The 17394-nt window shown below is 40.1% G+C and overlaps 1 protein-coding gene across 6 annotated transcripts in view; it reads right to left on the bottom strand.

The window, feature by feature from the left end:
* Nucleotides 1-529: 529 nt before the first annotated feature.
* RAD18 (RAD18 E3 ubiquitin protein ligase) overlaps nt 530-17394 on the bottom strand; it is a 151018-nt gene continuing 134153 nt past the window's right edge. For 2 of the 6 annotated variants that reach the window (XM_072989475.2, XM_072989474.2), the window contains one exon: nt 530-869. In XM_072989475.2, the coding sequence (XP_072845576.2) occupies nt 782-869 (88 nt within the window). In that variant the 3' untranslated portion in view covers nt 530-781. Of the gene's footprint in view, nt 870-12298; nt 14236-17394 lie in introns of those variants that run through there. The other 4 variants (XR_013541618.1, XM_072989476.2, XM_072989472.2 and 1 more) reach the window with 2 other exon arrangements.

Below are 17394 nucleotides of genomic sequence, written 5' to 3' on the forward strand. Positions count from 1 at the left end.
TGCGAACCGCCGATCAGTTGTTCTAAACTGCTGTCTTGCGAAAAACGGGCCCGAAAACACCCGTTTTGCAAAGATCGCCCCTAGGGAAGCCATTTTGAAAACCACCAATCAGCTGTTCTAAATCGTCGTCTTGTGAAAAAATGGTCCGCGAAGCACGGACCAAATCGCTGTCCAGCGAAATTCCCCCATAGGAATCACTGTTTTGTGAAGCAAAGTGGCAGTCACAAAACGTCATCATGCGGATTCGTCGTTCTGAGGGGTAATCGTTTTGCGAGGTACCACTGTACTCCATGTAGAACAGGAGGCCTACATAGCTGACATTTATCTTTATCTAAAAGAAATGAACCTCATATAAAATGTTTTGTGAATTAGGGTCTGTGTATGTGTATGCATGTGCATACATCATGATCCAGCTACATCAGTTATGTAAGTAAATTATTCCAAATCAAATAGTATTACTAATGTCATAACCAAAAGTAGGAATGAAGATTGCTGTGAAACAGGAGGGAAGAAAACCTAGATCAACATATGCTAAAGCTAAAAGGCCACCTTTATTGTGTCAGAACAACTTTTTAATGGAATTGGTATATTTTTAGATTTTTTTTAATGCAACATAGACACATCTGTTCTAGTGCTTTAAATAGAAGTTAATTAGAAGGGATTTCTCTGTTATTCATGGAACTTCCAACTAAATGCATTTTGGACTTGGATACTCAAAGCCAGAGATTTTAGACGAACAAAAGTAAATTCAGGCAGGTTAGTTCAATATCTGAAACTTTTGCTATTTTTTTCTTCGTTTATTCTGGGACAGGAATGAGCTGCTTCTAGAGCGTCGTGATTTTTGCTTGGTTGCTTTTGTAGCTGGGAAACTGTTGTGAAAACAAAAGAGAGAAATGCATATTAAAATCTGGGTCTAGCAGATATGGATAGTTATCATCTGAAGAGAAATGAGTCATAAACATAGCATATTCTTTATGGAGATCAAAAGCCTTCCCTCCCCCCCCCCAATCTTCAGCTTATCTCATCTACAATAAGGGCAAAGACTGATTAAAATAAGGCAAAATGCACATTGCTAAAGGTCAGAATGAACCACTCAGATTCTCTAATCTTGCTGCCCATCTAATCAGAAGCACATTGCTTGTAAAGATCAAGCCCACTTACTTGGGTTTAGCTACAGCATTCATTATAGAAGGGCAGCTAGTACTGATTTTAAGACCAAGCCAGGGAGGTTACCCACAGAGGTAATTTTGTTCTAATTTGTTTGACATTCAACTTCTTCATTATAAGGTGCTGGACGCTCTCTGAAGCTATCAATTTATTAATTTGGAAGATAATCCATGTTTTGTTAGTTCATAACAGAAATTATGAAAGTGTACTACTATAAAGTGCAACAATTCTTGAGCTCTGTGGTGCTTTATGGAAACACATGCTTATCATACAGTCCTTTGAGCTCCTTAACAATGGATTGTCATGGGCAGCTCAAACGTAGATGGGGTTTGAATATCTAACTGGGATGTGAGGGTGTGCCCTAGCCACATGCTGTGTTTTTTTCAAGTATTAGTAGCCCAACGGAACATACACACAGAGAGACAAGTATTTTCAATAATCCTTTGTTCAGAAGATGTGACATACTAAATCAATGAAGTACCATGGAGAAAGGAAAGGAAGATAAGATGAATTTGTTTTAAAAATCTGAAAAATTGTGGAATGTCACAGAAATTCTGTGTGGCAAACCCGCCGCTCCGAGCAAGCTTTGATCTAATGTAAATTGCTTTAATAACGCTCCGGCTTCTAATGGAACATAAATATACCAATGACATCTTGCAATATTCAATTTAAAAAGGGATTTCTTCTCAGTCAGAAAAGGTAATTATATTTTCTTGCATGGCTGGTTAAAATCCTCAGACCTCTGGAGGTGAAGTACTCATATAGCAGCAAGATAAAACAAAGAAAGTATACCGTCAGAAAGTGAGAAGACAACAGAAAAAAATGCCCAAAATGAATTTTAAAGATGAAATGTTAGATTCATACAAGTCCAGCAATTTATGTATCATGCCACCTTCATTTTCATGATTTCACTTACTTATTTTGTACTCAAGGTGTATATGATTACAACTTACAGCAGCTTCATATTAAAGTTTATACAGCAATTTCAGTGGGACTGTACCCAAGGTGCTTAAAGATTTTTACTGAATCAATTCAAATAATGAGTTAGTATGTTAGGTGCACAGCTAATGCACCCAGGAACAAGAGAACACCATTGTTTCAAAAACAACTACTGAATATATTTAGGGTTGCCTTCTACTGAATCACACATGTACTGCCCTCTAAAAGGCAGCGGTTCTCCTAAGTCTCAGCCAAATAACTTTTAGGAAACTGCCCTTTAACAGAACGCAAGGCTGGCCCAATTACTGGGTGTTTATTCTGTGCAGTGAAGTTGGAACTGACTTGTAAAGACGCTAAAAAGGCTTTCAAGATAAGTGAGATATTTAAAAAGAGTGGTTTAAACAATTCTATTCCCCAATGAATTTCTGTGGCCAAGTGGGGGTTTGAACCCTGTTCTCCACAGTCCTAGTCTGTTACTCTATCCAGTACATCATACTGGTGAATTTCATATGACATCCCCCCCCTTTTTTTGCAAATATCCAACCCAGAACAATTAAAATAAATGGGTTCTTTGTGGCTACCACAACTCCATGGAGGGTTTTCCAATTTGTTAAATGAATAGAAGTTCAAATATTAGTTTCAGTAGCAACCTTCCCCCAACCCTGTTTTCTTAAACACAGTAAAAGGCAAATAAATCACCTTCACTGGCTAAGGAAATCTTCCACTATACTTCCTTGAAAAGACTCTGTTCCTCTTTAATTGAGTACACTCTGCTATATAGTCTATATCAGAGGTCCCCAACCCCCGGTCCGTGGCCCAGTGTCGGTCTGTGGCCTGAGCTGGACTGCTGAGACAGACGTCCCGCCCCACCCACCCCACACTCACCCTCGCACAGCCCGCTTGTTCCTGCGTGCGCTCCAGCGTGCCCGTGCAAGTGCCACACCGCCATTTGCAAATGCACACAAGTGAGCGTGCCTATGCAAGAGAGCATGTGTGCTTGTTCGCATGTGCGCATGAGCGCAGGGGGTGCCCCGCCTTCCCCAGCCAGTCCGCAGACTGAAAAAGATTGGGGACCACTAGTCTATATAACTTTCTTAGCTTTAGCACCTCAGCTATGGAATCCTCTCCCCTAGAGGCTTGACTGGCATATGCATTTTATTTTTTGTGTGTGCCAAGTCAAAGCATGAAATTGTTCAACAGTCTTTGGGGCAAAGGCTCATAGCTCAAATAGGTTATGGAACTCTTTGTGATGTGTATCGTTTTAATGGTTTAAAATTCTTTAAATTCCCTTATATGTATTAAATTGTTAAATTTTAAATAATTGTACATTTTTCATTTTAACTAATTTTAAACTACATCCTTCAACTCCCCCACATTCTTCTCATACCCTGCCCTGAGATCCTATGAGGTAGAGTGAGATACAAGTGTTTTAAACAAACAAGTAGTAAATAAATGTTCCTTCTCTAAGTCTCCTAGTATCAGGGAATCTCAAATTCCCTGATGCTACTGCCTGTGCCTCTAGGCTGGTCAACTACCCTCAAGTGTGGCACAGGACGCTGCCCTACTTCCAGTGTGTTGAACTAGGTCAACTGCAAACCCTGTGAGCTTCTCTATGTTGAATAGCGTGTGGGCTCCATTTACTTGAGGTAGCAAAATCCTGAACAGAGGGGTCATGGATGAACCTTTGAATATTGTTTTGTCACTGAGATTTGACTTCTTCCCAAAATCCAAACAACAGCCATAATCAACCAGGGCACTAGTTTATACAGCTCAGCCACCTGTTCCCTACAGTTTTAAAATTATGCCCCATACTCCCTTTGGGTGGCAAAACAGAAATTTAGGGCACTATGAAGTCCCTCCTACCTAGAGATTTTTTATTGTTTCTTTATTTACATATTTAGGTTGATGAGACTACACTCAGGCAAACTGAGACACACATAGAACCTCTACACAGGCATTAGTTCCGCAGCCACACTAATTTATAGCAAGGGCCATCACCCATAACAGAAAGAGAGAATGGTCTGCACTGTACACTCAATGAACTCAGATAAATTTCACTGCATTTTTATTGTTATTCAGTGCTGTAAATCTAGGTCTATTGCTGGATGGCACCTGTGACTAACATTACGTCAACTTTTTCATAGGTTTCAAGGCAACTGAAGATATCAAACATGCCTGCTAGTTATTATTTTATATATAAGAATAGCATTTATAGACAAAGGGTTTCTTGTTTTTCATAGGAAAAATCAGCTACCCGAACTACTTCGATTTTATAGCTACAGAACCAAAGCTCAGAGAACACAAAGGGACCAGGGCTCAGGTCCAGAATTCTGTTTGAGAAAAAAAAATCAAGTTACATAAAAATTGAGGTTGATGGTTGCAACACTAATGGATGAATGGCTGTGAGACAAGTGGTATTTAATTCTGAAAAGAAGCTCAGTGAGCTGACTTCTTAACCCTTCAGGACTGTAAACTAGCTTCTGAGAAGCCAACAATAAATAAATAAATAAATAAATAAATAAATAAATAAATAAATAAATAAATAAATAAATAAATAAATAAATAAATAAATAAATAAATAAATAAATAAACAAACAAACAAACAAACAAACAAACAAACATCATGCTTTATGCATCATGACAATTCTGCCGATGACAGTTCTGCAGCCATCCCACATAGCTCTGCCAGATGGGATCACATCAAATTAACACATAAAGCACTAAATAGGCATAATCCAAAAAGGATTACTTTTCTTTGTGGTCATCAATTCCTAGCCCATGAGTCAGTCAATGGGTCAACAGTCATTAAAACAAACAACAAAGTGTTAGACAGTGAACTGACATCCTAGGTCTTAAAGTCAAAACAAAGCATTTCACTAACTCACTAACAAACCTTCTATTTCATTTTCTATACTGCCTGCTAAATTATTAAAGCAGAGCTGTTGTGCAGATAATATAGGCTGAACGATGTAGTACTTAAGTGATTTAGGATCTAATCCCTGAAGCCAATACTTGCATGCATATGGTGAAACATATATTACTTGATTTTTAAAGGGAAGGGAGAGAAACCAGGGGGGATCACTGTGAGCTCCCTGGAGGAAGTAAATAAATAAATAATAAACAAACATCTGTAGAAGTTGAGCTGTAGCAACATCTCACAGAGTGAGGCTGGAGTGTGAATGTAAAGGTCTGCTGGATAACTGGCCCACCTAAACTCAGTGAGACAAATGCTCAAATGATGAAACACATACAATACAGATGTGTTAATACTGCCTTTGATGATTATGATGCACCATTGAGTCAATTCTGACTTATGGTTACCATTTCCAACATTTTCTAGGTAAAGAATAAGAAGAAGTGATTTACCATTTTCTTCTTTTGGGGTTCCCTGGGATTGTGCAGTTTGCCCAAGGTCACAAAGGCTGGTTCTACTTTCAGGAGACACCGTGGGGAACCAAACTCCCAACGTCTGGCTCTGCAGCCAAACACCTAAACCACTGAGCTATCCAGCTAGGTATAGGACCATTAAAATGTTACATACATGTACTGTTCTGGGAGAAAACATTATTTTAGTTTTTTTGATGTTGAGCTTCAGACCATTTTTGCACTCTCCTCTTTCACCCTCCTTACGAGGTTCTTTAATTCCTCCTCACTTTCTGCCATCAGAGTGGTATCATCTGCATATCAGAGGTTGTTTCTATTAGTTACTATGTATCAAATATAGAAGTGCTAAGTGTGTCAGTAGTAAGATTTGACTCCTATTGCCTAATTTTGTTGTTGTTTAGTCATGTCTGACTCTTCATGACCCCATGGACCACAGCATGCCAGGCTCTGGTCCATTGCCTAATTTAGCCATCCTTTAAACAGAAATAATTAAACATTTCAAATTAACGAAGGAACATGCATCAGAATGGGAAACATAGTACTGCCACCATCCTAAGATTAACGTAGGGTACAGAAAGATGAAATACCACAGTGTTCCAGTCCAAAAAAAGGGGGGGGGGATTTTTGTTTTTAAATAAGTCATCTGCTGCTACTGTATCTGTCCAAGTAAAATGTGGTGATAATTAGTCCTTAATTAGAAACTGCCTTTAAGTAGAAACATATGTTGCTTGATTTTTAAATGCACATTACTTGATTCCCCCACCCACCCCATTTTTAAACTAAATGGCAGTCTTTATACTATCTAAAAATAACTATTGGAAAGTGAAATCTCATTTCTAACACATACAGTTTGTACAAATAAGTGATCTAGCAAGACAGAACCTTGCAGAGGACGAAGACAATCTAATGCAGAGAGAGTGCACATGCAAAAGAGAGCTACTACTGCCCTCCGCACTTTCCCCCCACAAAACAGGGAGAGTGGAAAGTCTGTGCATCTTATGGAGCGAAGAAAACAGATTATATTTTCCTGTTTTCTTCTCCTAAAAAATTGGTGCGTCTTATGGAAAGGTGCGTCTTATGGAGCGAAAAATACGGTACTTTCTAAACAAACAGAATTATAAACTTGTGGCCAAAGCCAAGTTTTTTTAGATGGTAAAATTTTAAGTATTCTTGACCTGGAAAATATAGTTCAAGTTTACTAAACATATCAGATATTTTATGCCTGAATTTCTACTGTGCAAGAATTTCCTGAATGCCTGTAAGTGCTGTGTTGTCATATAGATTAGTATATTTCACTTTTAATGTTTTAACCTTTCCATGTCTTTGTGAGTCAAACTTTTTACTAGCACAAGGGATATAATTCCAAGAATCATTTGCTTGTGGATTTCATACTTGACAAAGGAATGTGGCCCCATCGCAAAATTAAAACCCCTATTCATACGGAAATATATGAGACACACAGAGATATCTGGTTACCATTTTTATTTGATTCACTTGCCTATAAATTATATCGCCTGGAAAACAAAAACAAAAACATTTTTTGTATTTAAATTCATCATCTTGTTCTGATATGGGCAGCAGTGTCCCATCAAAATATATAAGAACATTTTTAACAACTGGCAATCCAAATGCTGATTTACACTTGTGTAAGGGAGTGGTCGTATAGGTCAGATGGGCGGGATACAAATCAAATCAAATCAATAAATAATAAATTTCAGTAAGTTTTGGTGGCAAAACGCCACTCATTAATGAAGGCTTAGTTGTGTTCCTTGAAATATGTCCAATTATGAGTCTGGATACTCTCCAAAAAATGCAATCAGCACCTGATTAATGAAGAAGAATTTTCTGCAAGATTTACACAAATTATCTTATGCCAGCATAAATCAGCAATAGTATTCTGGCCATAAAGAATAATTATATATAATCAAACATCACTTATGAGGCAAAAAATTAAAATAAAAAAATTATAAAAAAAGAAAAAGATGAAAAGAAAAGAAAATTGAAGAAGACAAGAAAACATTGTGACAAATTGTTTATTTTTTTAATTTTGTTTTGCCCTGTATGTTAGCACACACTAACATGATTACCTCTTCTAAAACTTCTAAATATCACTTAGCTACTGTTAGTAAATCTGCCCAAATAGAGCCAAACTTGCCAGAAACTACCCAAGAGAGAAGGGCCCTGCAGCACCTCTGATGTTGTTGGACTCCAGCATCCCTAGCCAGTACGTATAGTGAACGGTAAGATAATGGGAATTATAGTCTAGCAGGGGCTGGCTAGAAGGCTCAGTGAGTTGTGTATATAGTTGCAAAGCCAGAGGTCAGGAGTTCAATTCCCTCCCAGAAGAGCCAGCCTGTGGCACCAGAGGAAAGCTGCACAGTCCTAAAATGCCCCCAGAAGAACGGAATGGTCAACAACTTCTGAGTATACCTAAAAAACCCTGCAAAGGGTTGCCAGAAGTCAGAAATGCCTTGATGGCACACTGTTTTTATTATTAGTGTAGCACTATCTGGAAGGCTAAAAGTGACCAGCCCTAGAGGTCAGGTTGACAACACTTCCTCCATCCTACAATCTTGAAGCATCCAAGACTAAAGTTTCCAGGAAGAAGAAAGGCTTTGTTTGTTTCAGTATATGGAAGAATCCAAATGAAGAAGAGAGAGAAATGGGAAGAGAGAGAAACAGAAAAGGATAAAGAGGAGAAAAAAATCAATTCTACTTTTTTTTTTTTGTCTTTTGATACTGTCAGCAGGATTTCTCTGTTTTGAAACTGCAAGTGCCTGGATGCAGAGATCTATAAGATCTCTTTGTAACTATTTGAAAACAAAGGACTTTTAGAACTCCAAACACTTTGAGGAAACTAAATTGACACAACATCTTGCTCCACTAAGTGCAGAAATGCATTTGCTAAAGAATTTTGCAATATTCTACTTTTCTGTGCTTATGAGCCACTCTTTCCTTCTAATGTTTAAACAACACATAGACTCATATTCATTTTCAAATAATGTCCATGCCACTTTTAAACTGAAGACTGCCTTGGAATTTTTCAGCTAAGTGCCTACAAATGTCATTCTGATATTATTTATTTATTTATTATTTATTCAATTTATATGCCGCCCACACTACCCAGAGGTCTCTGGGCGGCTTACAATAATTATCAATCTGATAGAGATGAGGATCCATGCATATGAAACCAATATACAGGTGCTAGCAGGGCTCCTTGTTAGAAGAGCATTTAAATGTTTCCCAAGGATCCTAAACAGTTGTATAGGTCTTCTGGACCTCTACTTTTGGGAAGCAGATGGGGCAGAAGGATTATTAGTTGAGGGGATGGGAAAGAATCTTTCCTTCCTTTACCATTACTTAGCATCATTATAAACATTCCTATTTTCATTAACAAAGTACCTGTCATTCTCTAACAGCTGTAAGTATTCAGAGTAGAGATGGGCTCTTCATATTTGTATTAGAAAGCCTGGTAACGCAGATGGTACCGATTCCTGTGCCCCACGCCAAGAATCAGCCAGCCCACTTACCATGCCCTGTGCAGCATAGGGGTCTGCCTTCAGCACAGGATACCAACTGGAACCTCCCCGAGCAACCGACCACTCATTGGCTGATCAGGGAGACTCTGCATCACAGTGGTCGGCTGCATAGGGAGATGGTGACAGCAAGCTGGGCTTCTTCTTGGATTGGTGCGCTGGCACTGAAGGCGGACCCTTGTGCTACATGGAGTCCGGTAAGTGGGTTGGCTGCTTCTGGGTGGGGGGGATGGGAATCGGTATCACCTGCGGTACCAGGCTTCATTTATAATATGAATACGAAGCACAAATTTCTAATTCAGAGATGACAACTTCTACCTGAAGACTTTCAGTCTAAAGTTACAATGCAAAAAGGAACAAGGAGAAGGGAGGGAAAGAAAAATAATAAAACTAGATACTATTTCTTTGCAGTTACACAAACAGTATTATCTTATCCGAAGAGTCAGAGGTCTTTGTCTTTAACTATACACAGGCTACTGTATTTTTCCGTGTATAAGATGCTATTTTTTCCTAAAATCGTTAAGACTAAAAATTGAGGGTTGTCTTATACATGGAGGTAAGCTGAGGAGAGAACGAAATGGCCCATATCTTGCCTCTGCAAACAGAATCCCTTCAATCAGAAGGCTTAGTTGCCTCTAATCAGGAGGCTTAGCTTATTCCAGTCACGAGCCTTATGTAGCTGACGTCAGCTGACGCTGACCAATTGCAACACTGCTCAGATGCAAAAGGAACCCCTAATGTCAGAGCGTTCTGAGCCCAGAGGCTGAATATGAAGTGTGATTGCATAATATGACAGTACTGATATGTAAATGTTACCTAATTACTAAATAAACATGTGTTCTTTTTAAAGTTTAAAATCTTGATTTCTTAATTTTGGGTTAGAAAAGTGGGGGTTATTATACATGGGGAAAATAAATACATTATCTAGCAGTCCTATGTACACTGTGTATTTCCCTTCAAGGTTTTACTAGTGCCAGGGCAACTGTCAGTTAGAGTCAAATGTTCCTACTGGGAATAACATGAGTGGGAGGTAAGATTGCTGTACCTGCTCCGTCTCTGGCTAGCAGATGAAGACAGATGGGTTTTCCCTTTGTCGTGATGTTCCTCCTTGAAGGCAAGTGGGCACAACCTGATAGGGGCTCCAAGCCTGCTGGCTAATGGCAGAGACTAAAACATTCTAGTCAGTCTTGCACTCATTATGGCAATGTTTATTGGATTCTACACAATTAAGCTTTCAGAAAAAAAGGGTGACAGACATTTTCTTTTCATTACAGTTGTATCAGAATCAATCCTCATTCTTGCGCTTTGATCTTCCCCTTCCAAGTCCTTGGGCAAAACAGAACGTCTGGTTCGGACAGTGTGCTTTTGGATGATGGCTGACAAGTACAGAAAAGAGACTAGGACTTGTGTCGTTGCCAGAACTAGGTGGCTTGACATGCCAACAGGGGCAGATGAGGAAAACAAAACAAAAAGCACGGGTACCATCAAGCCATTAGTTTTTGTTAAAATGATATTTTTCTTTTCAGAGTGGAGACAACTGAGCTGGTGAATCTACAGTTGCTAATGAAAGACCACAGGAATGTGGCAGTAAGTTAAATACCTGGCATATGGAAACTGTACATTTCAAACCACAGAAGCGAAATAGAACTTTAATCAGTGTGTGAGGATGATAGTATTTAGTAGCACTTTGGGGGAAAGGTGGATGGTGAGAGTGTAGAGATGGTTGAAAACTATGCCAGGATGAGCATATGTGGTTATTATTATTCTGGCTCTAAAAAGTGCCATCTGAGGTTCATCTGATAGGGTAGCTCAATGCTTTAGGTGTCTGGCTGTGGAACCAGGGGTGGGAGTTTGACTCCCTGGGAAAAGAGCCAGCCCCTGTAGTCATGGTCAAATTATACAATCTCAGGGCACCCTCAAAAGAAGGAAATGGCAAACTACTCATGTGTACTCTCTATCAAGAAAACCCTGGATAGGGTCACCATAAGTCAGAATCGATATGATGTCAAATACTTATTGTCACCATTACAGGTAAATTACAAACAATTTTTTAAAGGTAAGAAAATCAAACAAATCAGAAACGTTCCATGATGAGAATATTAAACAAATAATCAACTACTGCCCAGCCCCAAAGCATGATGAAACGATACAATTTTGACTTACTAACAAAACACAGTGAAAAACTCAATCAGATATTCTGGGATAAAGAATTTCAAAGACTGGACGCTGCCACCTAGAAGATTCACCCACCCGACAACCTGTGGAAAGTTTCCATAGGTTTACTGAAACATTAAGCTCATCGTCTGCTTAAAGCAACTGGCCGTTCGCTCAGGGTTGCATGAAACCCAGAACAGGTTTCAATTAAAGAACTGTTGCTAGGTTCTTCCTTCTGGCACATGAAATTGTACACTCAAATTTCTCCAATGATCTTGATATTTCAAATGATTTTAATTGTATGCGGCTTCCTTTGATACCTTAAATACCCCACTTATACTAAAAACCATGACAGAGTTACTATAAGCCAGCTCTGACTTGACAGCTCATGACAACAAGCACACAGAATGGCATGCACTGCTGTGATAATAGTGTAGGCTAAATCTGTCATAAGGAAGAATGTGCTGGCTACAGATCTCTTGTCATTTTATTCCCACGTTACCCCGGGCCGCAGCAGAATCCCACACATGGTAAATATGATAGGTCTGTCCTGCTACACTGTCTGACAGAGCCTATTTAGACAACCACTTGAGAAAGACAACTGCACTGAATATGCTTTAGGATGCAGTGGGCATCATCAAGCTTGGTCTAGATTTAGCATGCAAAAGAAACTATTTGAAAAGCATTACACTCAATGGGGTCAGAAAATACCCCAGAATTCACTCACTGTGAGGGTTTTTTTTTTTTTTAAAAAAAAATCTAGATCCCCAAAGGAAGAATCACAGATAAGAAGAAAGCTAACTAAGAATATCAAAGATAATTCAAGGGCAGCACTTGCTCACCTATTCATACTGTTATCATCAACCTTGCTGCTATGTAGCCAGGTTCCCATCACTCAAGGCAACTATAGCAGAGGTGGGAAATATGTACCCCTCGTGATGCAGAATTTGGAAAAGTTACTTTGGGCGCTACAGTGGTACCTCGGTTTATGAATTTAATGCATTCTCCGGAACATTTCATATCGCAAAAAATTTGTAAACTGAAACGCGGTTTCCCGTAGGAACGCATTGAAAACCAATTAATCCATTCCAGAGATCAGAAAAAAGTCAACAAATGTCTTTTATCTATTCAAAACTCTTTATAAAGTTCACTTTAAAGGCATAAATACTGTACATTGATATAATTAATCAAGCAATAACATTTCAAACATCCAACTTCAACTTTTCAAACATGGCAAACTTTTCAAACATGGTACAGTACACTTCAACTCTACATAAATCACACTTCAACAGGGGAAACATGTTCTACATTTAAACACATTTTCAAAACAATTTCAACACTTTTTGGAAGAGGAGGAGGAGGCAACTGGGCAGCACTAACACAAGCAGGTTCTTCTTCATGTCTAGGCTGTTTTAGTAGGAACCTTTCCATTATGTGCTGCCTCTGGCACCTTTTGAGCATCCCTCGGAAAGGGGACATGATGTTGGTGTCAAAAATGTTCACAAGTCTCTGGACTAGAGCCTTATCTGGGTGGTGCTGCTATACAAAAGTCTGTAGGTTTGCCCACATTTGGCATGCCTCATTAAGTTACCTAGAAGAGAGCTGTTCCTCACTCGTTTCCTCATCCTCAAATGAGATCTGCTCCTCCATCACCTCCTTCTGCAGTTCCACCAGGTCCTTGGTGGTTAGCTCATGGTCGTGTCCCTCCACCAGCTCGCAGACATCCTCCTCAGTTCCCTTTTCCTCCCCAAGGAAACAATCTCCTCCAACACTGTTGACTCTAGTGCAGGTGCAGAAGCATTGGAGTCACATGTCACAACACAGTCTGGCCACAGGTTGCGCCAAGGAGAATTTAGCATTCTCTGGCTGACCCCGGCCCAGGAAATGGTGATAATTTGAAGACAGCTCACAATGTCAAAATGGTCTCTCCAAAATTCATGGAGAGTGAGCTTGATCAATCTGTCATCTCAAAGCACTGCCGGAAAAGCTCCCTTGTGTAGAGTTGTTTAAAATTGGAGATGACCTGCTGGTCCATTGGCTGGAGTAGTGGGGTGGTTTTAGGTGGAAGGAACACAACCGTGATGAAGTTAAAGTCCTCCAGCAAGTCTTCCTTAAGGCCTGAAGGATGAGGTGGAGCATTGTCCATGAGAAGCATGTCCTTGAGTGGCAAGTTATTTTCCACAAGGTACTGCTTGATAGCAGGACCAAAAACCAGATTGATTCATTGCACAAACAAGAGGCGTGTGACCCAAGACTTTGGGTTGGACCGCCACAAAACATTCAACTGCTTCTTTTTTACCTTGTGTTTCTTGAAGGCCTGTGGGTTCTCTGAGTGGTAGACGAGCAGGGGCTTGATCTTAAGGTCCCCACTGGCATTGGCACAGGAGGGTGAGACGGTCCTTCACTGGCTTGTGGCCAGGCATACTCTTCCATGACGAAGGTACGCTTTGGCATCCTCTTCTAGAAGAGCCCAGTCTTGTCTCAGTTGAAGACCTGCTGAGGAAGGTAGCCCTCTGAAACCATGACCTCCAGGAACTCAGTAGCAAATTCCTCAGCTGCAGCAACATTGGAACTTGTGGCTTCCCCATGCCTGACCACGCTGTGGATGCCAGATCTGGTCTTGAACCTTCTGAACCACCCCCTGCTCGCCTTGAAGCCTTCTGCATTAGCTGACGTTCCTGGCTGCTGGTCGAGGAGGTCAGCATGCAAGGCCTTGGCTTTTTTGCAGATGATTGCCTCAGTCACTGTGTCCCCTGCACGTTGTTTCTCTTCAATCCAGAGCAGGAGCAACTTTTCAACTTCCTCCACAACAGGTGGCCGTTGCTTGGAGACCCTGGTGACTCCCTTGGCTGCATCTCTCCCAGCTATCTTCTCTTTCATCTTTAGGATGGTAGCGATTGTGGATGCACTCTTTCCATACTCTTTGGCGAGGTCAGTCAATCTCATTCCTCCTTCATGCTTCCTGATGATTTCTTTCTTGACCTCGAGCAGAATCATTTCCTTCTTCCTCTTCCCAGCTTCCGCTGTTTTCTTGGGTGCCATGACACCACAGTCACTAAGTGAGCAGAAAAAAAATAATGCTTTACACCCACACCCAGGCTTTCAATGCTCCACTCCAAGAGCCCCAAGTCTATCTACACAAGCTAATGAAAACCCCCAAAATCTGTCCATATTGAGCTGGCATGGAAACCAACCCACAATGCAAAACACACAGTAAAAGGCATGCAACCTCTGCTCCCTACCTTTCCACTGTTTGAGAAATGCACCAACAAGTCCCCAAAAGTCCCCAAACCGCTGCAAAAATATATATATTCCAGAATGGCTCCAAAAACTGATGCAAAAATCACCCCAACACCTCCACACTCAATGCCATGTACTACCCACAGACTCCAGCATGCATGGGGGGTGGCGCTATAAACCTCCCAGGCACAAGGCATCCTGAGGAAACTTGCTTCATATTGCAGAAAAAATATTGTAAACCAAGGCATTATTTTCAATGGATTTACATTCATAAACCGAAAATTACATTAACCGAGGCGTTAGTAAACTGAGGTACCACTGTACAGGTTTCAGTCCTCCACAACACATGCTATCTGGGAGTTCTGGAAATGATAGTCCAAAAAGTACACTTTCCAAACTCTGTCTTCGTATTGGAGCATAGCTCCCAGCTCCCTAACCAGCACTGCCAAACATGTGGGAATTCCAGTCTGGGAACATACACAGAGTGACAAGTTCTCCATTTCTAAAAGGATTTGCATAGGTGAAGAAGAAGAAAAAAAACTGAATGGTAAAAGTTAAATTAAAATTGACTTAAAAATAAATGAAGCCATATGATAATGCTATTTTTATGTTTCATGATAAATTGCATCATCATCATCATCATCATCTAATCTTTGAAATGCAAAGCTGGGGGGACCCTAGAGATAATCGAGTCAGCCCCTGTCAAGGATAGTGAGGAACTGAACTACCAACCTCTGGCTGCATAGCCAGATATCTAAAGCAATGACAATCTGTATCTGTGATTTTAAAAAAAGGGGTGTGTGTGTGAAGGACTCAATAAGTCCACTTAATCACTGGAAATGCACTTTCTTCTTCCAGCTTTCATTTTTACTTAAGCTCTCATTTTTAAAAAGAATGCAATGGCCAGAATCCTATTATTTACAGCCGCTATTGAGTATTAACTGCTACTAGTTAAGAAGTCAGCACAGGCATTTTGCATCACAAACTAGTCACAGACTTGATATGCAAGAGGAAACGTCTGTGACAACTTCTTAATTAGAAATTCACCACTGAAATGTACACAGATGAACTTCACACCAACGTATTTTCTTCCAATTGGATTCCAGCCATTACCATGTTATCACCATGTCCTTTCAGTTAGTCAATATAAAGGAGTCTTGTCATCTTGGTAAAATAAGCCATGGCCTCACTTGGCTGAAGTACAGCTTTGTTGTGACACTTGATTACTATGAACCTGTTATTTTTCATGTGACAGCAAAACTCAGCTTAAAGTGCAAATAATGTTTCTGTATTTTGAAAGGCATGCAGTATTAATATCAACATCTCATCAACAGTGAGATCATTTCTTGTCACAAATCTCAGACTTCAAGATACCGCATTAGTAAGGCACTCAGTGCAACCAGTTCTGAATAATCTGATGGAGCCATGGGCCAAAGGATCAAGCATTTAAATATAAGTCATAACGCTAAATCAACCTTGGGGTCCCAGATCTTCTTCATTGATGACTCCCAGAAATCTTGGACAGCACAGCTAGTGGTAAAGGCTTCTGGGAGCTTCAGTCCAAGACCACCTGAGTACTCAAGTTTGGGAATCATTGTTCTATTGTTAGAACCAAAGGTGTGGTAAACACAAAAATAATAAGAAATCAAAGCCCCCTTCCCCGCTCTTCCTGTAGGTGACCTTCACTCAGCCACATGAATGAATGTATGCCTGATTTTATTATTTTGTGGAATGAAGGGGAAGCTAAAAGATTGCTTTTACATGACTGCATAAGCAAATCTGATTCTGACCTTTTAAATTAACTGCCTCTTTCATCTCGGGCAGGGAAACTGTAGGCAGTAGCAAAAATTGTGATGATGGCAAGTAGGAATAAGATGGCAGGATATCTACAGCAAGTACATTATCATGGGTCAGGATATAAGGTGCACACATTCTCTCCCACCCCCCAGTGTTTTCGGTCACTTCCTGATCTCGAATCTGTCTGCTGCAGGAATGGAGAGCATGTGGCACCTCAGATACTGCTAGGGCTGGCCGGAGTTTCATACAAAACATCTGCAAGGTCTCACATCTCCCCAACCCCTGGATCACAGCTACATTTATTCTAGACTGTTAACAGAGATGGCTGAATAGCTCAATCATTTAAGTGTCTGGCTGTAGAGCCAGAGGTGTTGACTTCAATTTCTCACTGTGCCCTCCAGGGAGAAGAGTCAGCCTATGCGGCCTTGTACAAAGCTGCACAATCCCAGGATGTCCCCAGAAAGAAGAGAAGGGCAAACCACCTCCGAGTAGCTTTTCTATGTAGAAAACCCGAAAAAGGGTCACCATAAGTCAGAACAGACTTGATGGCAACTGATTATTAACAGACAGCAAAATTGCAAAAAGTCTTTCTTTGTCTGTCTGTCTGTCTGTCTGTCTCTCTCTCATACAAACTGTGCATCTATCAGAGCACTCTAGTAACTGCTCTCTCATAACTGCCTGTTTTTGGTTTGTATTCATGATTGTTCCAAGGGTTTGGGGATAAGCAAACATAATTTTGACCACTGTGTTCAATATACATCTTTCCTGCTTGTCAATTGACAAGTCTACTCTGTTTCTCAACCTCATTCTTACATAAGATATGACCATTGCCAAAACTCTAATATGTAAGGGTGTGTGCTTTCCCCCAAAAAGTGGGAGCATATCTGAGATGGTACAGTTAGAATCGAAAACAAACTTTACCACACAGTGGAGAGAAAAAAAAGGGAAGGAACAAAGTTTTGTTGTTAAATTCTATAATACAATACAGTATATACGGAAATGAAATAAATTTGATTGAAAGTAACAGCACAGTTACATTTGCTTTTTCCAGAGAGCATTCACTGAGCATTCTTCATGCCAAAGGAGAAAATTATTTGGAAATTATCTGGAATATTAAGAAGCCTGAAATACTTTTTAAAACTGATTTTGCATCTACCAGAGCCAAAAGGGAATTTTG

Source organism: Pogona vitticeps, chromosome 2 (assembly GCF_051106095.1).
Source record: "Pogona vitticeps strain Pit_001003342236 chromosome 2, PviZW2.1, whole genome shotgun sequence".
In the NCBI taxonomy this organism is placed as follows: Eukaryota; Metazoa; Chordata; class Lepidosauria; order Squamata; family Agamidae; genus Pogona; species Pogona vitticeps.